This window comes from Gracilinanus agilis, chromosome 4, assembly GCF_016433145.1.
Source record: "Gracilinanus agilis isolate LMUSP501 chromosome 4, AgileGrace, whole genome shotgun sequence".
NCBI lineage: Eukaryota > Metazoa > Chordata > Mammalia > Didelphimorphia > Didelphidae > Gracilinanus > Gracilinanus agilis.
Genome location: NC_058133.1, coordinates 420,549,960 through 420,574,313, shown reverse-complemented (window position 1 = coordinate 420,574,313; position 24,354 = coordinate 420,549,960). Strand labels below are relative to the sequence as shown.

General features: G+C 35.9%; 1 protein-coding gene across 1 annotated transcript in view; it reads right to left on the bottom strand.

Annotated features, from left to right (window-relative positions):
• The window catches only part of ARID1B (AT-rich interaction domain 1B), a 571,310-nt gene that overhangs the window by 387,645 nt on the left and 159,311 nt on the right, over nucleotides 1-24,354 (bottom strand). The window contains exon 6 of the mRNA XM_044671750.1: nucleotides 1,363-1,506. Coding sequence (XP_044527685.1) covers nucleotides 1,363-1,506 — 144 coding nt within the window. The remainder of the gene's footprint in view (nucleotides 1-1,362; nucleotides 1,507-24,354) is intronic.

The following is a 24,354-nucleotide window of genomic DNA, read 5'->3' as shown; positions in this document are numbered from 1 at the left end:
GGCACAGAATTCAGATGCCGAAGAAAGTAAAATGACTGATGTCACTTTTGCAATCTATCTAGTAATCCAAGCAACTCTTTCCTATCCACTCTTCCAAAACTTCACACATAGCCATAAGGGGAAAAAAGAACTGAAATCATTTAGATCTGACCTCTATTAGAATTATTTTCTCTGAACGACACAGCTTTAAGTATGAGAATCAATAAAGAAAATGTCTTCTGTATCCGGCATTACCAGTGGCAGTAGAGTACATCTAAGTACAATGATTCCTTAGCAAAAGGAGACAAAAAAAGGAAACAAAATTTCTTTCTCTCCTGAAGGAGCAATTAATTCATTGAACAAATTTTTATTTAGTGCCTGCTGTGGGGTAGGTCACTAAGCAAGGTGCTATGGTGGATACAAGAATAAGAAATAGTTTCTAACTTACAATCTATCATCAATCTCTGCGACCCACAAAGCCCAGAGCTCTAATTCTGCCTTCGTGGCCATCTCAGTTCATGTCAAGACCAGCTATGAGTGCAGAGAGAGGGTACTCCCTTTGCTAGAATAAAACTCTTTTCTATCTCCTTTCAATTTCTTCAACCAGCCATCACTGGCATGCTAAGGTGTCTAAGATCTGTCCTCCAGGTAAGTTAAACAGCACAGTTTTAAACTGGCTGGATAAGGGTGCATATATTAGCTGAGGATTCGGGGAATGGACAGGGAAAGCCCCATTTTACAAAACTGCAAAGCATATTGACTTCTGGTTTAAAGATATAAAGACCTAAGGCCAACACCTCTGCCTTATCAAAGAACTACAGAATTTTAGAGCTGGACAATTCCCTAGAAGTTCTCCCCTAACCAAAGTATGAATCCAGAGTCAGGGAATTTACCACCTAAAGAGATAACATTCCCTTTCTGGATATCTGTTATTAGTCATAGCAAATGAAGTTTTATGGAATCTTAGATTCTAGTTGCATGAAATCTTGGAACTCCAAGAAAAATGGAAATCAGGATCAGAGAGGAGGACAGGATTTGGAGCTTGAAAGAAGCCCAGGAGTCACTCTTAAGATGGGCCCTAGGAAAGACTGAAATTGGTTGTGGCTCAGTTTCTCTGCCTCCCTATGATCTACAATACTATGACAAGAAAGTAAATAGGAATGTGATACTTTAAGGAAAGTTGGGACTATTCCAATATTTTGCTTAGGAACAATCTATTGTCTGTTGCTGTGGTCAATACCTTTTGCATTCTTCTCAATTTCACTTACCTTGAAAATGTTCAAATTAAGACTGAAAGAACGATAAGAGGGAAAAAAGACTCATTAAGGCATTATAACATATTTGTATAAACTAATCCATGCAGATTATCGCCAAGAAGCTTACCTGCTGTGTTTGGTACCTCTGCTGGGACTGTGTTGACAGATATTGTGCCTGGGGTGGTAGGTGCTGAGGTTGCTGGTTGTAATATGGTTGTTGGCCCTGTTGGCAGTAACCACTCACACCTTGCTGACCATACTGAGGCGGCATCTGTTAAAAGAATTGAATGAAACAAGCCTGTGAATCAAAGAATATTATTAGATGAAACCAAACAAATTTCCATTAAGAAACCAAATTTTAACCAAAAGCCAGTTTCATCCATTAGCCGGTATTTTTAATCCTCTTATTCATTAGTTAAGAATCGATACACGGACATGAACGTATCTGGTATCAATAACAGTCCTAATACAACCTGACTTCACTTTGATACAGTTATGTCTAGCAGAAATCAAGCATTGAAAATTTAATAAAAATCTAGTCCAACAAAGTACAAAACTCTGTAATACTGACTTGAGAAATAATTTAAAAGGCTCAGTTACTGTCTTTTTAAGCCTAAAATTAACCTATACAGAAATTTCAGCAGCAGGAGAACAAAGTAGCCACATTGTGATAAAACCATTTTAATGCAAGTTTTCAAATAAAAATGAATCCTACAAAGCCAATGCTAACTAATTCATTTGTATCTATACTCTACATAATACAGGAATAGCTAAGTAGTTAGCATATATGTATGTATTACACACACACACACACACACATAAAATATAAATTTCTGTCAACTGAAGCACCAGCGAGAACAAGGTTTCCCCAAACTCACTCACTCACTCTCTCTCTCTCTCTCTCTCTCTCTCTCTCTCTCTCTCTCTCTCTTCCTCCCTCCATCCCTCCCTCCCCCTCTCTCTCCCTCTCCTCTCTCTTTTTTCCCTCCCGTGTGTGCTTCAACATTAAGGTAAAGGATAGTTTATTCAAAATTGTAGTTATACTATTATATTTCTTAGAATGACATACACTAAAATTCCTTTCATGAATTATTTTCTCCATAATAGAGAATGGATTTTCTCCCAAAGGCAGCACTTTCCTAAAACTGTAGCTCAGTATTTGCATACACCAAGCAATAGAAAACTAAATAAGGCCATGGAAGAGTTGACCAATCAATTAAAGTGCCTACTATGTGCCAAACATCATGGTAGATATTCAGAAATATTTAAAAAAATGAAACAGTACTTGGTTTCTAAAAGTTTGCATTTCTCTCAGAGGAGACATATATTACAAATGTGGTATAAGGCCTCAGATAGTAGCTGTGTGACCCTGGACAAGTCACTTATCCCCAATTGCCTAGCCCTTGCCACTCTTCAGCCTTAGAAATTGATACTAAGACAGAAAGTAAAGATTTTTTTTTTAAGTATATATGAAAATGTCCAATAAATACAACATAGTTTTAGGAGAGAAAATCCAGGCAAGTTCCTGGTATTTGTAGCTGAGTTTTGTAGAAAACATGAGATTCTCTGCAGCAGAGGAAAGGAAAAGAGAATATCTTCCCAAAACAGCCAGGTCCAATAGAGAAGAATAAGAAAAATAACGTTGTATGAAAGAAGGCTGGTTTGACTAATGCATGTGAGTACAGGAAAAAGTAATGTATACCAAGACTCCAAAGACACTGAATATTGGGAGTAGGCTATGAAGGACTTGTACACTGTATTTTTTCCTGGAACCTATAAGGAGACACTGGAGTTTACTTAGTTGAAGGACATGGTCTGGAAAATCATTTTGGTAGTTTTGTTCAGGATAGAATGGAATGGAAAAACTTGAGGCTATAGTAGTCCAGACAAAAAGTAACAAGGGTCTGATCTAAAACAGTGGCCATGTGGACAATGAGAAGGAGGTAGATGTAAGAGATGTTATAGGAGGAGGAAAGGCACAATTTTTCAAATGACTGGGGGACTGAATAACATGGAGGTAATAAATGTGTAATACTAAAAGGTTGGTGATGCCTCGATGGAAATAGCAAAAAAGAGAAGTGGACTGAGGGACGGGTGTTAGACAATAAATTATGTTTTAGATAGGTTTGAAATATCCAATGGTAGTTGGTTAAACAGCTCAGAGAGATGTGGGCTAGGTAGCTAGATCTGAGCATCAACTATAGAGAAATGATCATTAAATTCATGGAACTGGAAGAGGTCACTAAGTGAGAGAGTATAAAGAGAAAAAAAAGTTAAGTAAGGAAAACCAGGAGAGAAGTGCTGAATGAGGAACCAGTATTGAGGAGACAGGTCAATGCTGTCATATGCAGCAGAAAGATTGAGGATTAGGGCTGAGAAAAGATCAGCAGATTCAACAATGAAGAGATCATTGGCAATTTTGGAGAGGACACTTTTGGCTGAATGATGAGGTTAAAAAACTGAATTGTTTGAAAAGTGGAGAAATGAGGAAAATAGAGGAAAAGACCATCTGCACTGATGGCTTTTTTAGGAGTTTGGCTGATCGGTAAAGGTCAGAATACCTTGAAAAGATAGTATGTTCTATTAAAGGGTGACTTTTTTTTTCAAAGCAGGAGAGAGACTTGGGCATAATTGCAGACAGCATAAAGTAATAACTAGGAGATAAGAGGTGAAAGATTGAAAAGAATGTTAGAAGTGAAGGAGAGAGGGAGAGATATTGAAAGAGCAAACTGTTAGAGAAGGCAAAAAAAATTCATTATGAATTACCTCATTTATATGAAATGCTAAAGAAAAAGGGGGAGAAAACACAATACTAGAATATTTCTTCAGTCAACAAAAGAGTCAATCATGTCTAGAAAAATACATGGACATTCCTGTCAAAACTAAAAGGGACTAAATAGCCTAAATAAATCTTCCTCATCTCTAATTTATGTAAGAATAAGAATACTTTGACCAATGAAAATTAGCTATTAAACAATGAAACATAATGCCTATAACAATGTATTTTTAACTGAAAGAAGCCCATATGTATTACGTGATGATCAACTTTTGATTAAGAGGGGGAGAAAAAGAGAAAGTGAATATGGATACCAAAGTTATTCTAAAAAAAAGTGGCAAAGTCACTTTGTTAATATTACAATATGGTTCATCAGGAACTCTAAGAACATGTGTCCCCTTAACCTATAAATTTGAGAAATGAATGATAAAAGCTAGTTATGTACTTACATTGTATTTCAGTATAGAAGGGGGAAGGAGAACAACACAGAAAACTGAAACCAAAAATGCTTCTTTAATATGCCCCACTAACATCATAATTCAGAACAAGCAAAAAAAAAAGGAGAAATGTGGGGAAAGGAAGTGCATATATATCCCTCAAGACTGAATCTAGAGTAAAGCATTCACAGAACTGCCAGGAATGATCACAAATAATTCAGTTGCAATCAGTAAAAAATGACTCACCAAAGTCTTTCACTGCAGAAAGCCAACATTAGTTGAGCAGACAAGTTCATACTGAAAAACCACTTAACGGCACTGCTGAATTCTCTGCTTTTATTTATTTTACAGCTTGATATCTCATAATGAATGTATGTCCCTACCATGAGCCCAGCCAAAGAATTTCCATAAAAACACAACTCCACATGCTAGCGAGAGTTCTGTATACCGCCACAACACATATCCTTCCTGTTCAACACCCATATGTTTTGATTTGATATCTAATACTATATTTCACACGCATCTTTACAGTTTCATTTGAAGCAGTTAGGGTAACACTTTTACCAGTGTTAAAAAGACTGTAAAGCTCAGTGAACACAGCCAGCAATCCCCTATGAATTATGTTTTAATATGTTGACTTTTCAGTTTATATGAATACATACAAACAATATGGAAGGATTGTGTTGGGCTAGAAGCCTTCTGTTTTGTATACAAACATGGCAAATTTATAGGCGTAACCCACAAGCATGGAGGCAACAACATAATCCAATCATGTTCAATTCAATATTTGTTGGACTGCCTCCATTGTGCAAGACACTCTACTAGAAACTAAGGGAAGGAGAAGAGAAATGTGGTCCATGTGGTCAAAGAAATTACATTTTCATTGGAGAACTTGGCGTGCAAATAGGTGAGTAAAATTTTAAAAGTGACTGAGGAAGGAGAGATAGCTGACCACCAGGAAGGTCAGCAAAAGTTTCCTATGGCCACCTTGGAAGAAGCTGAGGATCCTAAAAGACAGAGGTGAAATGGGAACATATTTCAGACCTAGAGGAGTAATTTGTGTAAAGTCATGAAGATAGAAGGATGACTTAAAGGAAACAGCTGGAACATGAGTAGTTTGAATATAGAGAGCATGAAAGGCAATAACAAGAAATTGAGTCTGGCTTTGGTGCCAGAATGTTTAAGAATTTAAATGTCAGCCTGAGACATTTGTGTTTTATCTTAAGAGGAAATAAGCCTATTGGTGAGTTTTGAGTGAGAAGAGTGTGACACGAGCAGTCCCACACTTTAGAAAAATTTTGGCAGCTCAACTGTGCCGAAAATACAGTTAATATGAAAGGATGAGTAGTTCAATTGAGAGATGGGGGCAGTAGCCCTGGTCAATAAATATACTAGCCTTTTTCTCCCCTATGCTAGGGTTCCCTAGAGATAACCCAAAGAAACAGAGATGGAACTGATGCCATCATACAATCTACGTAGAAGATGAGAATCCTTATAAAAAAGAATATATGGGGCAGCTAGGTGACTCAGTAGATAGAGAGCCTATGAGACAAGAGATTCTGGGTTCAAAGCTAGTCTCAGATACTTCCCAGCAAGTATCTGGGCAAATCATTTAAACCCAAATGCAGAGCTTTTGAGGACTCTAATCTTGATATCAGTTTGTAGTATAGTAAGACAGAAGGTAAGCATTTAAATAACAAGAAGGGGAGAAAGAGAAACAGAAAATGTGGGTGTAAGAGAGAGATAGAGACAGAGACAGAGACAGAGACAGAGACAGAGACAGACAGAGACAGACAGAGACAGACAGAGACAGAGACAGACAGAGACAGACAGAGACAAAGAAACAGACCGAAAGAGAGACAGAGAGAGACAAAATCACAACAACTAGGATGAGGAAGAGAATAGCATTTCTTGATTTCTATTTAGAAGAGGTATTATAATAGTTTGGATACATTAATAATACAGGTAATCCCAAGAAAAATAGGGGTGGGGAAGGGAATCAATAACTATCAGATCACCTACTTTTTTTTTTTTTTGCATAGTGGATGTGGTGGTTGGGTTGTTTTTTTTCCTGGAGTGGGAGGAAAAGAAAACTAGCTTTTGCATAGATGAGGTATTTCTATAAATTAAGATGCTTCAGTGTCATATTAAGATTGGATTTAGGTCATAACAGAATAACAAGATACTTAAAAGGCAATGTAAATATATGTGTGGATATGTATGTGTATAGGCAGTGCAGCCTAAAGACAGAGCCCTCCTTTAAGCCAAGAAACCCCTGAGGAGTAAAAAGGCTGGCAAATACTAGTCATATTAACCCTGGTCAAGTCACTTGATTTCTCAATGATCTAGGCAATAATCTGAGATGATAATTCGTAGGAAAAGTGTCTATCTGCCTTGGCAGTGGCAAGATTCCTCATCTTCAGCATTCCCCACAGCAGTCCAATTCTGAAGCAGAGGAAGCAGAGTCCATTATAGCTAAAGTTGGGCTTGGAGTCAGAAGACCTGAATTAAAGAATCCCCTCAAACCCCTCTGATGCATAGCTTGTTAGCCTGGATAAGTTACTTAACTTCTCATTGTCCCATTCAACTCTCTTAAAAAATATAAACTGAGGAAAGGAAGCTAATTTGTACTAATAGAGAGAGGAAGTTTTCTCATCAGAAATTAATAATAAAATCATTTAAAAGAGTGAGGGGCAGAGTGCTAAACGTGTATACATACAATATAAGTTTCCTTACCAATTTGATTCACTATTTTAATCCTCTCATTCATTATTTTAAAATTGTTATACTGCCATCTATGTACATAGTATCAATAATAATCCTGAAATAGCTAAAGTGTATACACAAGTGAGGGGCAGCAAACAGGAGTACCCAACTTAATCCAATAATTAACTCCTCCAGCTGAAAGTAAGACTGTGCCTTTGGCTATTAATCCTAGTCACTCATTAATCTTCTAAAAATAACCTGGGACTTCCGTATTATGCTATATAATAAGAAATTATGATGTTCTGTGGTACAAAATAAGAAATATGGTCTCAGATTTATAATTGGAAATCTCCCGTCAAGAATCAGAACAAGAGTTTGTTTATTGTTTTTTTTTTAATCAACTGTCATTCAATTAGACTTTAATTCATAAGTAGTAGGCAGCTAGGTGGCACAGTGGAGAGGCTGCTGAGTCTAGAGTCAGGAAGACCTGAATTTAAATGCAAATTCACTCACCAACCCAACCATGTGACTCTGTACAAGTCACTAATTCTCTAGTTGCCTCAGTTTCCACATCTGTAAGATGAAGAGGATAATAGCACCTATTGCAGGATTTGTTGTGAAGATAAAATAAATAAGCAACTGTAAAGTGTCTGGCACATTGGAAGTATTATATTAGTGCTAGCTACTGTTATTATATCTAGATATTATGTGGGAAGCTGACCTAATTGATACAAAAGAGACCCTAACAAAAAGTTTCCCCCCCAACTCTCACATAGAAAAGAGATTATTATAACATTTAGCAGGTGAAGAGACATATTTGTTTACAGTAGTTCTTTCTTTTAAGGAAAATATGCTGGTGATAAAAACAAATTACAGTCATCTCTTTATAAAAACTATTCATCATTTTTAGTTCTTCTTTCTCATTCCCCCTAAAACTAAAGTTTTCCACCTGAACATAAAAGCAGTCTTTCTTCTTTTCACCTCCCTAGTACTTTCTAGAAAAAGCAGAAATAGCTGTACCACTAAATTGAATCCCTCTCTCCTCACCCTCAAAAGAAAAGCCAAATGAACATGGAAAAAATACATGCCTGAGGAAAATTACTTTTTAAAAGTTTGTTTAAAATATACGTGAGAGGAAATTTACTTTAAAAACTTTGTTTAAAATGTAGGTGTTCTACCATACTACAGTTCCAAGAAAAATCTTGTGAATGACCCATCTTTAAACAACTGACAGTACCACAAACAAAAGTAATGGATCTCTACAATGGATACAGTTACCAGATTTTTCAAAATAGGCTGAAGATAAAACTTAAGTTCATTTCTTTATACCCTTAAAATGTATGCTATTTTATCAATAAGAATTATTCTAGCCTAAGGAAAATACTGGTCATACATAAATAATGATAGAGGGAAGGGAATCCCTATAGTTAATAATACTTGGCATGGGCATAATGGAAAAAATAATAATCTTCTCACTCCAGACCCACTTTCTTCTCCCAGTCTTCCAACAAACTCTGTTGCGCCACTTTGGAATAATCACACCAAGAAGGAGTACTATTGGGTCTCTGCCTAAAAATACTAGCCTCTGTTACCTTAGCAAAGGCACCTTTTTTGAGTTGCTTCCCTACCTCATATTTCAAAGCAGTAATCTCCAAATATTTATTATCATGAATCCCCAATAGTTTTTTTAAAAATTGAGCCCCATTATATACATATGCCCATTTTGTAAATTATACTCATTCAATTGTATTACTATCCTAGAATTCACATAATAGTATAAATTTTAAGGAGATAAAGAATATTTTAAACAATGCTTTATTTACTTAAAAACATTTTTCCTAAATAATATTACTAAAAATTACATATTATTAAGAGTCATTTGGTATATAAGTTCCATTATATTTTAAATTTTTGGTTTAGCACTCTGTGATCTAAGGATTTAAAAGTTTGGTTCTATATTCAGTTTATTCTGATACTTGTTTTTAACCACTGTCTTAGTTATGTATCTTAGCATGCAAAGATACATAGACTCAAATGTAGAAGTCTTCATTTCTATATCTACCCATTACATAAAAGTATTTTTAATTTAGTTACTAAAATTTCCATCTTTTGTATTGTCAATGTTAATTCTTTTAAGATAATTAGAAAGTGCTGTATTCCTACATTTTTAACTAATAGGTTTAAACCATCTAAAATTCTTCAATAGTAAGGTTTTTTTAAATAGAAAAAAATCTATTAAAAGGTTTAAGTATTTTTTTTAAATTGAAGTACATAGCTAAAAGAAAATAAATATTCAATGAAAAGTAACAAGCAGTGTCAAAAGAGGCACAGATGTCAAGAAGGATGAAGATTGAGAAAAGGCCACAATATGTGGCAAAATCAGTGGTAACTTTGAAGAGAGCAGCTGAGAACCAAACAGTCTAAAACCATATTGGCTGCCTCCAGGGAAAAAGAAAAATTCTGAAGAGAAGGAGGATTATGGAGAAATACACAGACACTTCTTGCTTTATGCAAGTGGACATTTCAAATGACCTCTAAGCAATGTGATTTTTACATAATGCCAATTTGCCCTCTGCATTAGTGGGGAAGGAAGCTGCGTGCCTGTGGGAGGTAGGAGTCATGACACACAGTGAAGGATGGAGAAGCAAGGGCAGGAGAAGGACCATGTGGGCTGGGAGAGCCACCATGGGCACAGTCAGGAGAAGAAGGGCGACATGTTGAGGCATGGCCAGATACAGGGAAAAGCACAGACTGACTCAAGACAGACACTCTGGGGCTGAGATAACACACGGCTGGAGGTCTCAAGCCCAGTCCACAATTCATGCCTTTTTTTCTCCTTCTGCTTTCACTTATAGATGAATGTGAGTAACAAATCTCTCCAGTCTCCCAACTAACCCAGCACTGTAATTTAGAGCTCTTGAACTGATATCCCATCTCTCATAGAAAGCAGGGGATGTATCTTATCTAAACTATGAGCACCCCTTTGTGCCAAGCTAAGAAGATGTTTACTGAATTGGATCAAATAAGCAATTGGATGTGTTTTGGACTGAAAAATTTTGGAGCCCAAAGCAGTATTGCATACTACAGCTTTTTCCTGTATACCTAGCTTTATCCAATAGCAATTAAGTATTTAACTAGCACTATGTTACATACATTATTTTTAAAAAACTAGTATTATTTGCTGAAATTAATAATGGGTGAGATTCCTGATCCTTCCTTTGTTGGATGGTGGAAAGAAGGAATACCTGGTAGGTAAGCATGATCATTTTTCCAGGTGTGACTTTAAGTTTCATAGCTAGCAACAAAACATTTCAGTTCCCTTTCCCATTACAGACCAGAATCGACTTTATTGTATAAAGCCTTTGATGAATCTTTTTCTCATTCTGTCCCAATGCTAACAGTTAATAAAATTTCTTCAAGTTTAATAATATTAATAATAAACAAATAAGTTTACTTCATTGGACAAAACACAATACATCTTATTTATCTTAAACTTATTTTCCTAAACCTTTAAGAAGTCCTTCTCTCAAATCCTTTTGTTATCATAATTAGGGCATGCTACTGTCCGTCCTTACCTTTCTACATACCCTTTTGTGACTATATCTTTCCAATTCATTTCATACCTTTAAAATAACTTTTAGGCCTAAGAAAGGCTGTAGGAATAAAAAAGAATAAGTATAGTCCCTTCCATCACAAAGATTATTAACAAACAGAAGGAGAAGAAATGTAGATATAAATACATTTAACACCTGGAAAAATGTAATGCTCACAAAGGTACATCAAAAGATTACACGAAATCTGAGGAAGGAGAAACATGATAGAGTAGTTATAGGAAAATTCAGTTGCTCAAATATCTACTGGTATGTTTTCTCAGCTAAAAGCAGATCAGCCAATAATTTCTTGACTTGTCAGAATGATAATTACATCCCTCAGTGGGTGAAAAACAATAAAGAGAAGTTCTATTCTGGATTTGATTCTCAGCAAAAAGGAAGAACTTGGTTCCTCAGATAAAAATAACCATTCAAACTTGGAATTTGTGGCAGAAAAGGAGAAAAAAGTGTATCTTCAATTTTGGGGAAATATGTTTCAAAGGAATACTCCAAAAAAAACATAGGTAAGAACAGTGGACTAAAGTGTCATATTACTGGAGGGGAGCACCTCTCAAAAGGTTCAAAAAAGGAATGAAAAAGGGAGTTTTCTAAAAAGATACATATGGATACATAGAGAAATCACTAAGCAACTTAAATTTTAAAGAGACATGTAAAGAAAATAGAAGCAAAAACAGAAAAAAGAAGGATGAATGCAAGGAAAGCTAGGTGGGCTAGAGATAAATAGCCAGACCACAAGATGGGAGAATCCTGGGTTCAAATCTGGCCTCAGAAATTTCCTGGCTGTGTGATCCCTTAGGCAAGTCACTTAACCCCAGTTGTCTAGTCCTTACCACTCTTCTTGCTTTGGAATCCAAACTCTGTACCAATTCTAAAGCAGATGGTAAGGATTTAAAAATAAATTAAAAGCAAAAAGATAAACTCATTGGGAAATCACTAAAGAGAATATTAGGAAAGGTGTCCTATAGAGGTGGGAATTGAGCAGAATATTGAAAGAACTCAGAAAAGTCAGCAGGCAGAGATCAGGAGGAAGAGAGACAGTAAAATGGCACAAGGTATCATGCTGAAAGAGCAGCAAGGAATCCAGTGTTCTTGGATTGTAGAGTACCTGGAACAAGGTAAAGTAGGTGACAATGGAAAGGTAGGAGGGGGTCAGGTTTTGAAGGAATATAAACATCAAATAAAAGAGTGTTTTATAACTACTTCTAGAGGAAGTGTCTAGAGTTAAAATAAGGGCAGGGGAGGGGCAGGTGTAGCAAGGTCAGGCATTCACTTTGGGGCAGCTGGGTGACCCAGCAGATGGAGCCCTGACCTCTGAATCAAGAAAACTCATCTTCACAAGTTCAAATCCAGCCTCAGACACTTCCTAGCTATGTGACTCTGAGTAGGTCACTTCAACCTGTTTGCCTCAGCTCCTCATCTGTAAAATGAGCTGGAGAAGAAAGAGGCAAACCACTTCAGCATAAATTTTTTTGAAAAAGAAAAAGAAAAACACTTTGGAAATTGGCTGAGTAAAGAGACTTGAGGCAGAGAGATGAACCAGAAGAGTAGGTGAGTAAGAGAAAGGAGAGATATATAAAAAATAATTATCAGCAACCGGATTACAAGACAACTTATTTTCTTTTATCTACACGAAACAGCCCCTATCCTATATGTGTGTCTTGTTTCCTGTGCCTAATCATCTTAAATATTCTTTTAATCTTATTAATTTATGCTATCCAATATAGAAATACCACAAGGCTCATCAAAATCATTTCTCCAGGTACATGTGTCCAGGCACAGACTTTCTACTGGACAAGTTTAAAACTCTGAATGCTCCTTGTGGTTTGACATGGAATTCCTAAAATTATACTTCCTGCAATCCAAAACAAAGAAATATTACATGACTGTTTTGCCATCCCAAGGTTCTGCCTCTAATTCACCTTGAATATGCCTCAATCCAAGGCATGGAATTTGTTTTAGGTTCTGCATTGTTATTTCTCAAAGAGCAACTTCAAACACAGATGACAGTTCACTACTCACTACAACAGAAAAACTCTCTAAGTTTTGTTTTATTTTCATTTGAGAATTGGAGCTCCATTTAAATGTCACAAAACAGGAGGTCAGCAGACTTACAGAGAACATATTAGTTCCCTGAACACTGTATCCAGTTTTGGGTGATTTCAGGGACAAATGTGATTTTTCCCAACAGAACTCACTTGGTTTTAGAAATCACAGTCTGATCAAACATACATATTTTTCATGCTTTAGGAAAGAGAGTAAAGATTCCCCAGGGCAAGATATTCAGATACTAATGCTTGGCTGAACCAATTGGATGAGAGAATCATATTATATCAATAATCCCAGGGAACATATAGAACTAGAAGATAATGAATAAAATTAAGTCGAGATTCTACTGCTGGCTATGTTAGGGTATCTCTTAAGCAAAAACCTTCCAGAGTTTAAAAATGGTTTTTCTTTTTTTTTAATTTTAAAGGGAACAATAAAACTAGATATGAGAAAAGAACAATCTGACCTATCTGTTAATGGCGAAAATTGATGGAGAAAAAAATTCCAATATTGATTAAAATAATTTCAAACAGAAGTCTGACCAATATAAATCAATCAACTTAAAGAAAACATCAAAAGAACCTAAAAACCCCCTTAGTCAGCAAACACTTGACTTACTTCCCAAGTGGAATAGCTAACATTTATAGTTCAGCATTGTGCTCTACTTTTAAGGCTTATTTATAAAAGCACTTTATATATTTTACCCTATTTGATTCTCTTATTGGCCCTGTAAGAAAGATGATATCATTATCCCATTATACAACAGAATAACAGTCTGGAAAGTTCTTCCCTCCTCATCTCTGTCCCTGGGACTTTCTTCCAAGTTCCAGCTAAAACCCCAACTTCTAAAGGATGCTTTTCCCAACCCCTCCCTCTTAAATCTAACTATCCTTGCCCAGTTTGATTATCTCTAATTCATCTTGTGAATAGCTAGTTTATACACATTTGCTCTGATGTTATCTCCCCTATTAGACTGTAAGCACCTCGATTTGCATTCCCAGCACTTGGCACAGAGTGTTTGATATATAACAGGTGATTAATAAATTTGTACTGACTAATTTATACAGAGTTAGTAATATTATTGTAACAGGATTAAAACTCAGGTCTTCTTTAATCCAAGACCAATGCCATATCAACTTCTCCGTGACAGAATCTGAATTGATTCTTTTGGAGGGGAAAACAAAACAAAACAACCGTATCTTCAGACTTATGCAAACAAGTAAGAAGAGAAAAAATTTTAAATTCTCCAAAATTATTCCTTCCTTAATTATTTGTAAAAGTAATATAATATATATACATTAAATTTATTGTATTATATGTAATAAAATAAAGATAATATAAAATATGTTAATAAAACTTCTACATTTTTAGATATCTACAATATGTCAGACAGAAAAAAAATTGCCTAAATACAAATCATCTGTCTGTTAATCTCTTTTCATGGACGGAACACAAGGATAGGACATGGGGGAAGCATTTCTTGGCCAAACTAGATAATACCTATGAAATGCATGAAAAATGACGCAAATATTTTGCCAATAGGGTCTATGATCCCACTTTTTTCCTAGGCCGCAGAATATCAAACCTTATCACTCTAAGCACACTCTTTTGGGTTGATTCTGATCCCCATCTCCTACTTCAATAAAATTGTTATTTATTAAGTAATTAGGTTTTGGTTTATTATGTTAAATGTTGAGGAGTTCTCAATGAATGGTGATATGTTTCACACCATCTGCCTTATAAAAACTACTTCTGCAAATAAATGCAATGGCCATTAGAGAGATATACACAAACAAAATTTATACACTGCCAAGTTTGTTTTTGTAACAATGCATAATTGTCTACAAAATGTTATTGCTTGCTTTTCAAGTTCATATAGAATGTAACAACTTCCCATTGAGTAAGCAGCAGCTTTATAATAATAAAATCTCTCAAACCCTCAGATCTACAGGAACACCACAATGGAGTCAAACACTTTGTCCTTTGATGAAGACAAATATTCTCTTATATGGTGTTTTAAAGCAATCAAATGTGTTCTATGACCTCAAGATCCCAAAGGAAGGGGGACAAGGGATATCTTGAGCATCCCTAATTTCCACAAAGTAACCTATTACAAAACTATCAACTATGAATTCATCTTAATTCCTTCTTAAATGTCTTTCTATCTTCAGTACATGCTATCCTGCAGGCATTATTATATCCTTTTATTAGTAATAGTGACTTAAATTTTTTTAAATACTCCCTTTGTTATAAAACTATGATCTTCAAGATTAAAGCATAAGCTTAAGTTAAATTTCCTATAGAGTATAAAAGATTGGATGAACAAATTTGTGTTGTCTTTGGACATCACAGGCATTGAATCTTCACTACTCCCTCCCACCCAACTCCCCAAGTTCCCCTCTCCTGACTCAATTAAATCCATATCCATACTTTTGATACATATACAAATCCCTCCTCATTTTTGGTTCTTCTGTAGTTCTGTTAAGATCTTAAAGAGTGATGGCCAGAATAATATTTTCTAGATATAGACCTTTTACTACTCAGCTTTAAATCAAGGAAAAGTTATTTCTTTCTAATCACATCTAAAATAAAGCTTAGTCTATACATACGTGCATATGTCTACATGCATATGTGTGTATGTATATTTCTGCTTTCTCCCCATCTATTACCTACAAATATTTTTTTCTTTCTTCCAGGTCAGCCTATTAAAGCCAATTTTTTGTTTAAGCATTCATAAAATAAAGTCTTACAGTGGTAGTAAAAAGCTTCCTCTCATTTACAACCAGTGTTGAACTCCAGTCTTACTGTACACAAAATTAACACACAAGTGTATAATTGTAGTTTTATGCTCAAGTGCCCTAATTATGCACTTTAAAACACTTTCTTACAGGGATCCATTGAGGATATTCAATACCTCAAATCCATAAAGTCTACAGTGTGTTTTTTGACAAAGCAGAACAAGGAAGAATTCAGCTTGACAAAAAAAAAAAAAAAAAAAAAAAAAAAACAATGTACAGAATTTTAAATTTACCTTTTAAAGATCTTATTGGAATTATATTTCCAATACATTTAGATGCTGGGATGCTCTTATTTCAGAGCATCCATTCTCTAATAAAACGGAACTTCTATCAAAAAAGAAAACTCCCAGATCTTCCATAAACTATTTCAGAAAGGGAAATAGAATTTTGATTTCTTATATACACAACAAAAACGGGTGAAATTCTTTCACTGTTAAAAAGATGCAGAATTAGTGTTGGATATATCAAATGTAGAAACTTTAAAAACCAAAAAATTAAAATATATATATAAAAACAAATCAAATTTTATTTACCATAACAAATGGATGACATTTTAAAAACATAAAAACCCAAGTATAAAAACACACATGTGTGTGTTATACATTTTCCTTATATAGAAATCATAGTAGGTACAGAAAATGAAATGAAATCTAGGACCAAGTAACATTTTAGGTCACTTTTGCATCTTGGAGTAACATTTTCCTAAAAAAAGCAACTTAAAATGAATTAAGTTTTTGGATTTCAGTGCCTTTCAGTGTTTTGGATTTCAGTGTTTCCATTCCAGGAATTGTACAATCAATGATACATGTAATATTTATTCAGTAATAGACCTCTAAAAAAGAAATTGGAATTTAAACAATGTAAAAAAATATATAAAATCCTAATCCATGGCTTTGAATCAATGAATGAAATAACATAGGGTAGGTTCTTTGTTTTATGATGTAAAGAGGATTAAATTATAGAATATTTTCAATTTATTAATTAATTTATATAATCAAATTGAAATCCTTTATGCATTTATTTCATTTATTTATTTATGCAGGGTTGAGTTTTTTGCTTGTTTGATTATTTGTTTAAGTATCAGAATACTCTGGGGAAAAAAAGTAAATTCCTGCCACCTGCTAGGTCCACTAGCACATGCTAAGGATGCCATGTACTCAAGCATAAAGAAAAAGGAAAACATTCAATAAGCTGACCTGGAATGTGTTTTAGAAGAAGCTTCATGCCCACCTGCCTAAGTCAAAGTTTTCTATTGTTTATAAATCACTGAGAAAGAGAAGAGAACAGCTTTCACCACTTTCTTATAGAAACCCAGCTGCCAAATCAGATGTGCCAAAAGGGAATTTTAGGGAATTTTAAAGTGATAACCTATGCTGAGGATGCAGTGACACAGCACTGCAACCTCAGGACTGGAACATCAGCACTGAATATTGAGATAAACAAACTGTCACAAGAGTATGAGTATATGAATGGGGAATGGAGGTAGGAAGGGTATCTATTGATATAATTATAGAATGAGGAGAAGGGGAATTTTAAAACACTGGAAATTTTTTTTTTAAAAAGAAACAATTAGGAGAGCAAAAGAGAAGGAAGGGGAGAGAGGGAATGAGAGACAGAGACATCAAAAGAGACAGAAACACAGAGAGACAAAAGTAGACAGTCCACCTCTTTAAGTCCTTTTATCTTGTCTTCAAACCTATTGAAAGCCATTTTGGCAAATGTGTTAATGTAAAAGACGCAATATAATATATTACAAATTTCGAGAGTATCTGAAGGGAATGCAATATGATAGCAGTGTGTTTTGTTTTTAATTTATTCAGCTTCTCCCTCCTCTCCCTTCCTACACCACAGAAGACACCATATGGCAAAATATATAGATTATGTCTTTCATGTTCCCAATTCTTAGTTCATTCTCTGAAGGTGAACATTCGCAAACTACTCTTCAAATATTAAATCTATAAGTGTATATAACATTCTCTAGATCCTATTCATTTTACTCTTCATTATCTCATATAGTTCTTTCCAAGTTTTAAAAAATTAACCTGCTCTTTATTTCCTATGACATAGCAGTATGCCATCCCAATCATTTGTCACAATTTGTTTAGCTGGGTTCCAGTTTATAACACTTTTATTAGTACCTGTATTTATTATTAGCTGCATAACACTGGGCATATCATGTAACCTTTGGGGATCTCATTTCCTCAGTCCATTATCCCATGATCAACATGAAGTTTTCATAAATCTTAAAATTTTATTCAAAACTCCATTCAGAAGACTGCTTGTATAGAGATAAATTATCTTTAGATGGTTAAAAATGAATGTTTTTAAAATCATTAATTTCTGCTACTTTATATAAAAAAGGAAACCACATGGTAGTCAGTAGGATATTAGATTTGGGGTCAAAAAGACCTGAGTTCACATACTGCCTCAGAAACTTTTTGTCACCCTGGACAACTCTTTCCACCTTAATTTCTCATCTTTAAAATGGAGAAGATAATAATAGAACCTACCCTCATGGGGGTGTTATAATGATGAAAGGAATTCACTTTGTATAAAAAGCACTCTGAAAATACTAAAGCACTGTAATAAGTGCTAACTCTTATTACACTATTCTTGTCCATTACCTACATCTCTAATACAATCGAAGTTACCTTTTTAAATGTCTTCTTTCATATAAAATCATTTACTCAAAAAACACTAAATTTTCATTTCTAAGGAAAATATTGACAAACAACCCATATAAATGAAAACTCTTCGGGAGGTCCTTAATAATGTTTAAGAATATAAAGGGGTCCTTAGTCCACAAAGTTTGGGGACTACTGAATTAAACAGCCATCGCTGATATTTGGGAACCTCCCTGGCACGGCTGACCTCTTTTCAGATTTCTGTACTTCAAAAGTCCTCCTCTAGTCATTCAAGCTAAAATGGACTATATTCTACCATCTACCTGCTCTTTCTACCCTTTCTTCTCTCCATGTCTTTCTTAATGAATGCTGTACCCCAAGTTTGAAATGGACCTTTCTCCCCATCATTGTTTCAATTCCAATGCCATTTCCTCCATGAAGCTAACCCATTCCCATGGGGTAAAAGTGCTGGCTTCATCCTCATACTTCTCATCTAACTGCCTGAACTTCTCCTCTTCACTCATTATGGCTGACCTATTTATCTTATTATACGGTCAGCTTCTTAAATGTGGTACCTCCTTTGTATACCCACCACCTAGCACAGTGCCCTGAACATAATATAATATGCACTTAATCAATGTTTAAGTTGCTGAACTGCATACATAATTATGAATCCATCCAGACCTAATTAAGCGTAAGTAAGATGTTGGTGAACACCATAGGAACGGGAAATAATCAGCATTCATTTCAAACAGAAGCAAAACTCTAGGAAAAAAAGAGGGGGGCAGAAAAAATTTCTTGGACAGTAAGCAAGTGAAATGTATTCTAGTTCCTAGAGAAGGTTGAAAGAAGTGGCTAGAGGGCACAAGGAACAAAAAGTAGGTGTCCACACATACCCCTTAATTAGATATCATACCAAATTCACTTATTTCTTTTAAAATTGGAAATGTCTCTGAGAAAATATAATTTGCAAATGCTTGCATTATCCTCAAGCCACATCTCCTCCATATGATTTGGTATAGAGTCTTTTTTTCTTTTGTAAATTCAAGCATAAACCTTTAGTGTACCTTTCTTAAATTTCAGTGTGTTACATTTAGACCATCCTTCTAACCTGCCAACATCTTTTTGGATCCTGATTCTGTCTTCCAACACATTAGCAATCTCACCCAGCTTTGTGTCATCTTCAATTTTTCTAAGTAGGCAATCTCTATGCCTTCACTCAAACCATTGATAAAAACATTCGAGTCAGTTCGACATCTAGCAAAGGGAACAAGAATTCTGATTGAGATGGAAGCAGAGAAGGCAAATTTTGGAGAGAAGAGACAGATCTGATTGAAGTCAAAGTCTCTAGACAGCCAGTCAGCAGCATAAGGGCCCAGAGTAGTAGAGGAGGGAGGGGAACAGGAGGAAAAAATGGAAATGGAATCACAGGTTTCTGAAAGAGATATGCAATTTTCAATTAAACTCGAGAAGCATTTTTGGTATACTTTCATATTTTTCAAATATCTTTATATTTTTATACCTTTGAGATCCGTACATTATATGGGGGCAGTAGGGAAGATATAAAAAAATATATTAAAAATAAATATATATGGGGGGCAGGGAGAAGAATGAAGTAAATGAATGCTGGGCAGTATTTCAAAAGGCTTTGAATAGGGAAGATCCTTAAAGTGACCTAAGAGGGAGAGGCAAGGTAGATATCCATTCTAGGAATGAAATACAATAAAAATAAGGAGACTTGAGATGGAGTGAGACATAAAGAGAAAGCAAGTAGACCAGTCTAGCTCCAAAGGCAAGTCCACAAGGAGTACTATGAAATTAATCTGATACATAGGATGGCACAAGATTATGAAGAGCTTTCAATGACAGAGGAGTTTGAATTTTATTAGAGGAAACAAAGAGTCAATGAAGCTTCTTGAGGAGCACTTGTGCTTGAGAAATTTCCAGTTCCCAACTTTATGGAAAATAGCAAGGGGAGAGACTAGAGGCAGAAAAAGACTATTACAATAATCTTAGGCCAGGGATAGCAAAGACCCAAATTCAGGTGGTAGCATGTAAGAAGAGAAAAGAAAAACAAGCTATAGCTAGAAAAAAGGTTTTTTTCATTGTTTTTCAAATAAAATCATAGCGAAATGATATAAACGAAGACAACTAGAAGAAAAGAAAGTCACTGACAACTGTCATTTTGTTTTATGCAATAAAAAGCTATATGTATACAAACATCCATACATAAAGCAAAATAAAAGGGGATTTCTACAACTTATTTATAAAATAAGCCTCTGTCACTGTATAAATAGTTAAAAGGACCTATAGGAGTAGGGAGGTAGATAAGTAGTGTGAGATTTATTAAGAGGAGATAAGAATTCTATGGGCAAGACTACATAGTCCTAGAAACAAATATATCTGAGTAAGCCATATGTGCACAAAAAGTAAAATAATTTAATGGGCTCCCTTGTTAAATATGATCTACAAATCTTTTTTCATCATTCTCTAGCTAAGGCAGTATATGCTAAGGGGTCCCAGACTGGTCAAGAATATATTCAACATTCTGTTAGTTTTAAATAGTTAAAGGAATGTCACCACTAAAGAAATTCAAGGGAAAATTACTTAATATACTCAACTTTCAAATGAAGCAAAGGTGTTCATTTTTTTCTTTCTTCCAACGATGGAAAACAATAAATGAGCTAAAACTTATAAAACTACCCATTTTTGAAATTCAATCAAGTATGTTCCCATTCATCAAAACTAGATATACAATACAGAGCCTATTCCATCCCCTATCATCAGTAATGCCCTTTTGATTCTACTCTCACATAGATGTGGATGGGATCCCACACTGTCCGTGCTAGGTTTTTCAATGAATTTTCCTGACATCCAATAACCATTTAGGTGTCTCCCTAAGAAGTTACAGGACATAAAATAATTATCTTAAGAAATAACCTTTCTAGAGTAGTAAAAAAAAAAGCCATTAGGTAGAAATATTTTCTATTACTCTTGAAAGCAAGCATTAAAATAATTCTGCCTTATCTTAAATGTAAGAAAACAACTTGTTATAGTGCCATTTGAGTGGAAAGGAAAAAAAAATATTCTTCCTTTGGCAAGATTTCAAACAGGATCCCAAAAGAATTTCACTTTATTAAAACTTTTTATTTATAAGATATATTGTACATCTTTAACTGCCTCAGCTGGGAGCTGTGTTTTCATTTTTTCAGCAATTTATGACGTATGTTTAGCTGTGCTTTCCAAAATGTTTCCTGCAAAGTTCAGTTCTTCATAAACAGTGAAAACCCCATCAGAGCAATGATAAGATATAATGAGACATAGGGCAAGAAGGATTTCCTCAGGCTGAAGTGGAAGGGGAAAAGAATCGTGTAGGAATTGCTGAATATTTTAGACCTGGGAGGTATGTGGTAGGCCTAAAACTCAGGGATAAAAACTCATTCCTACTTAAAACAAGAATATCTCTTACAGCCCACAGGGCAAAGTTACCTTTAATAGGGAGGCTATGAAAAGGTGGCTGATATTAGAAGGAAGACTCTTAAAAAAATCCCGCCTCAACTCACTTCTTCACAAAATTGAGAAATGTCTGGGCCCACCGGCACAGCCAGGAGGTGACACTATGGTGACCAGGGGGCACTGATACAAAGGCAACTTGGTTAGACAGAAGGCATCCAAAATTCATGTTTATATTTAGATCCACTATCCTTCCACTCCGTTATTGCACCCTCCCAAATCCAGGGTATAAAATCTTTGAAGGAACCCCAACCGACCAAGGAGGGACCTCAGGAGCTGCCACCGACTTCCAGGCAGCAAATAATGGCTCCTGCCTCCTGCTGGGACTTGCTGGGAGATGGCACTGCTTAGCTGTGAAAGCTGGGGAGCAGAAGGAAGGAGACCCGTCCTGACACTTGCTGATTCTGATCTTGGATGGGCCACTTAGCCTTTGGTTTAATTTTTTCCATCAGTGAAAGGAGACTAATACTACACTAGGGAGCCATCAGAGCATGTTCCCACTTGGGGGGTCTGGGTCAGAAAGAAGTATTGCAGGTGCTCCGGTATCAGAGCAAATCTGCAATCTACCCCCTGCCTACCTGCCGGTGACCCTGCTCCCTGCTGCCATGCTCACAAGAAGGCAATTCACTGCCCGTCCTGGCAGGAGCAAGAAGCAGCAGACGGTCAAGGAGCTGGACGGGCTCCAAGTTAGACCCCGGGTAAGTTTTCTTAAGAAAAGAAAAGCCAATTGAGTCCTGGAAGGGGAGAGGATCAACTAATCCAATTCCCTTCCTGATCTCTCTCTTTTTTGCAGTTGAGAGAGGTTGAGTGATTTGTCCTGGGTCACAAAGGAACGAGACAGTGGATCTACCTTTCCTAACCCAAGACCTATCATGGCAAATTTCCAAAGTAAACAATTGCTTTACCTATTGGATAGGGATTTTGTGAGGTCTCGAATCACTGTGACTGGAGTAAGAAAAAAATAATTCCTTACAGCTACAAGAAGAGAAAATACAGGGATGTAAAGCGGTCGCAATAACACGGTAATAAACACAAGGAAGAAAGCTCTGTCAGAAGAGCATCCTGGAGCTATCCAGGAAAATCTGATGAGTGCCAGCCTCAGGCATGAAGTGGCAGCAACAGCAAAGGTAGAGAAGAGCCTGGGTTATCAAGGCAGTAAAAGAGAAAAACAGAAGAAAGTTCACAAAACGAAACAGGCAGAGAAAGTCTCTCCCTCTCCCTCTCTTATTTCTACTTCTTTAGAGAAGCCTCTGGCCACCTTTTTCTCCCTCCCCATCTAGACCTAAGAGCCCAGAGCCCTGAAGTTATTCAGTCTCTTTTGTGCCTATTCCTTTAGGCTCTGGTGTATCCCACTAGACTGAGACCTGGTGATCTCTAAGAGGTCAGAAGAGCAAACACCAAGGAAGGGAGGAATAGTCCTTGCCTAATGTTACAACAGCTAAGACCAATAAGGAGTCCAATCCCAAGCAACCAACCTGGCTCAGAGAAGACTAAAAGTGAACTTACTGGAGGCAAATATATATATATACACACACATATAAAAGCTTGCTTAAAGTTAGAGCCCACAATACCCAGGGATAGAGGTAGTAATGGAACAAATGGAACAGAAAACAATAATAAAATATAATACAATAAAATAAAAATACTTAAAATATTTAAATAATTATATAAATATAAAACAAAAAATAATTAAAATTTTAAAAGAGTAATACTAACAATAATAATTAGTATTTACAGCATGTTACGGTTTGCAGGGCACTTTACAAATATTTCATTTTATCCTCACAACAAGGTTGAGCGATAATGTGCTATTACTGCCATCTTACACACTAGGAAACTGAGATAGGCAGCAGTTAAAAGTGATTTCCTTATAGTCACAAAGCCAGCAAGTATCTGAGGCAGAATTCAAACTAAGGTCTTCCTGATCCCAAGTATTGCACCACCTAACTCTCCCTGAGAAAACAGTATCTTCCCAGGGTGTTTCAGCAGGAATAGGGCTGTGGCTGAGGGGAGAGGGGTGTTGAAAAATGTTTGGGCTTCTGCTCTTGCTGTAGGTTTTCAGTAAATATCCCTTTGGTTATTGGTGAAATAGCTAATTTTTTTTTACTGAGACTTCCCCAAAATCTTAAGTGGAGTAAAAGAAATCAGCCAAAAGGAAAAGATGAGTCGTTTGGAATCTCCACTAAGGACAACCTCTTCATGAGGGAACCCTGATTACTAAAGTCAATTAGCCATTACAAACTTTCTGACAGTGATTCATCCGCAAGGGTTCTATAAGAATTTGGTGCTTTAGGAGTAATGGGGAAATGACCGAGGCAGGAATATCTGGAGAAGTCTACAAAGGTGCCTAGCCAGCTTGGTAATGCCATGAAGTTGAACCTTTATTTAGAAATGCAGAGGTCCCTAGAAATGAGGTGTTTCTACATCAGGACTCTTCTCCTCCTACACCATTTCACAGAGTGATCCCATCCAGGGGGCCATGGATTCAATTATGATCTCTATAGCGATTCCCAAACTGACTTCAACAGTCTTTCCTAACTTTCCAGTCTTCTCGTCCCTCACGTGAGTTGGGATACAGGGACACCACTCCTTCCCCCTCTTCAGACAT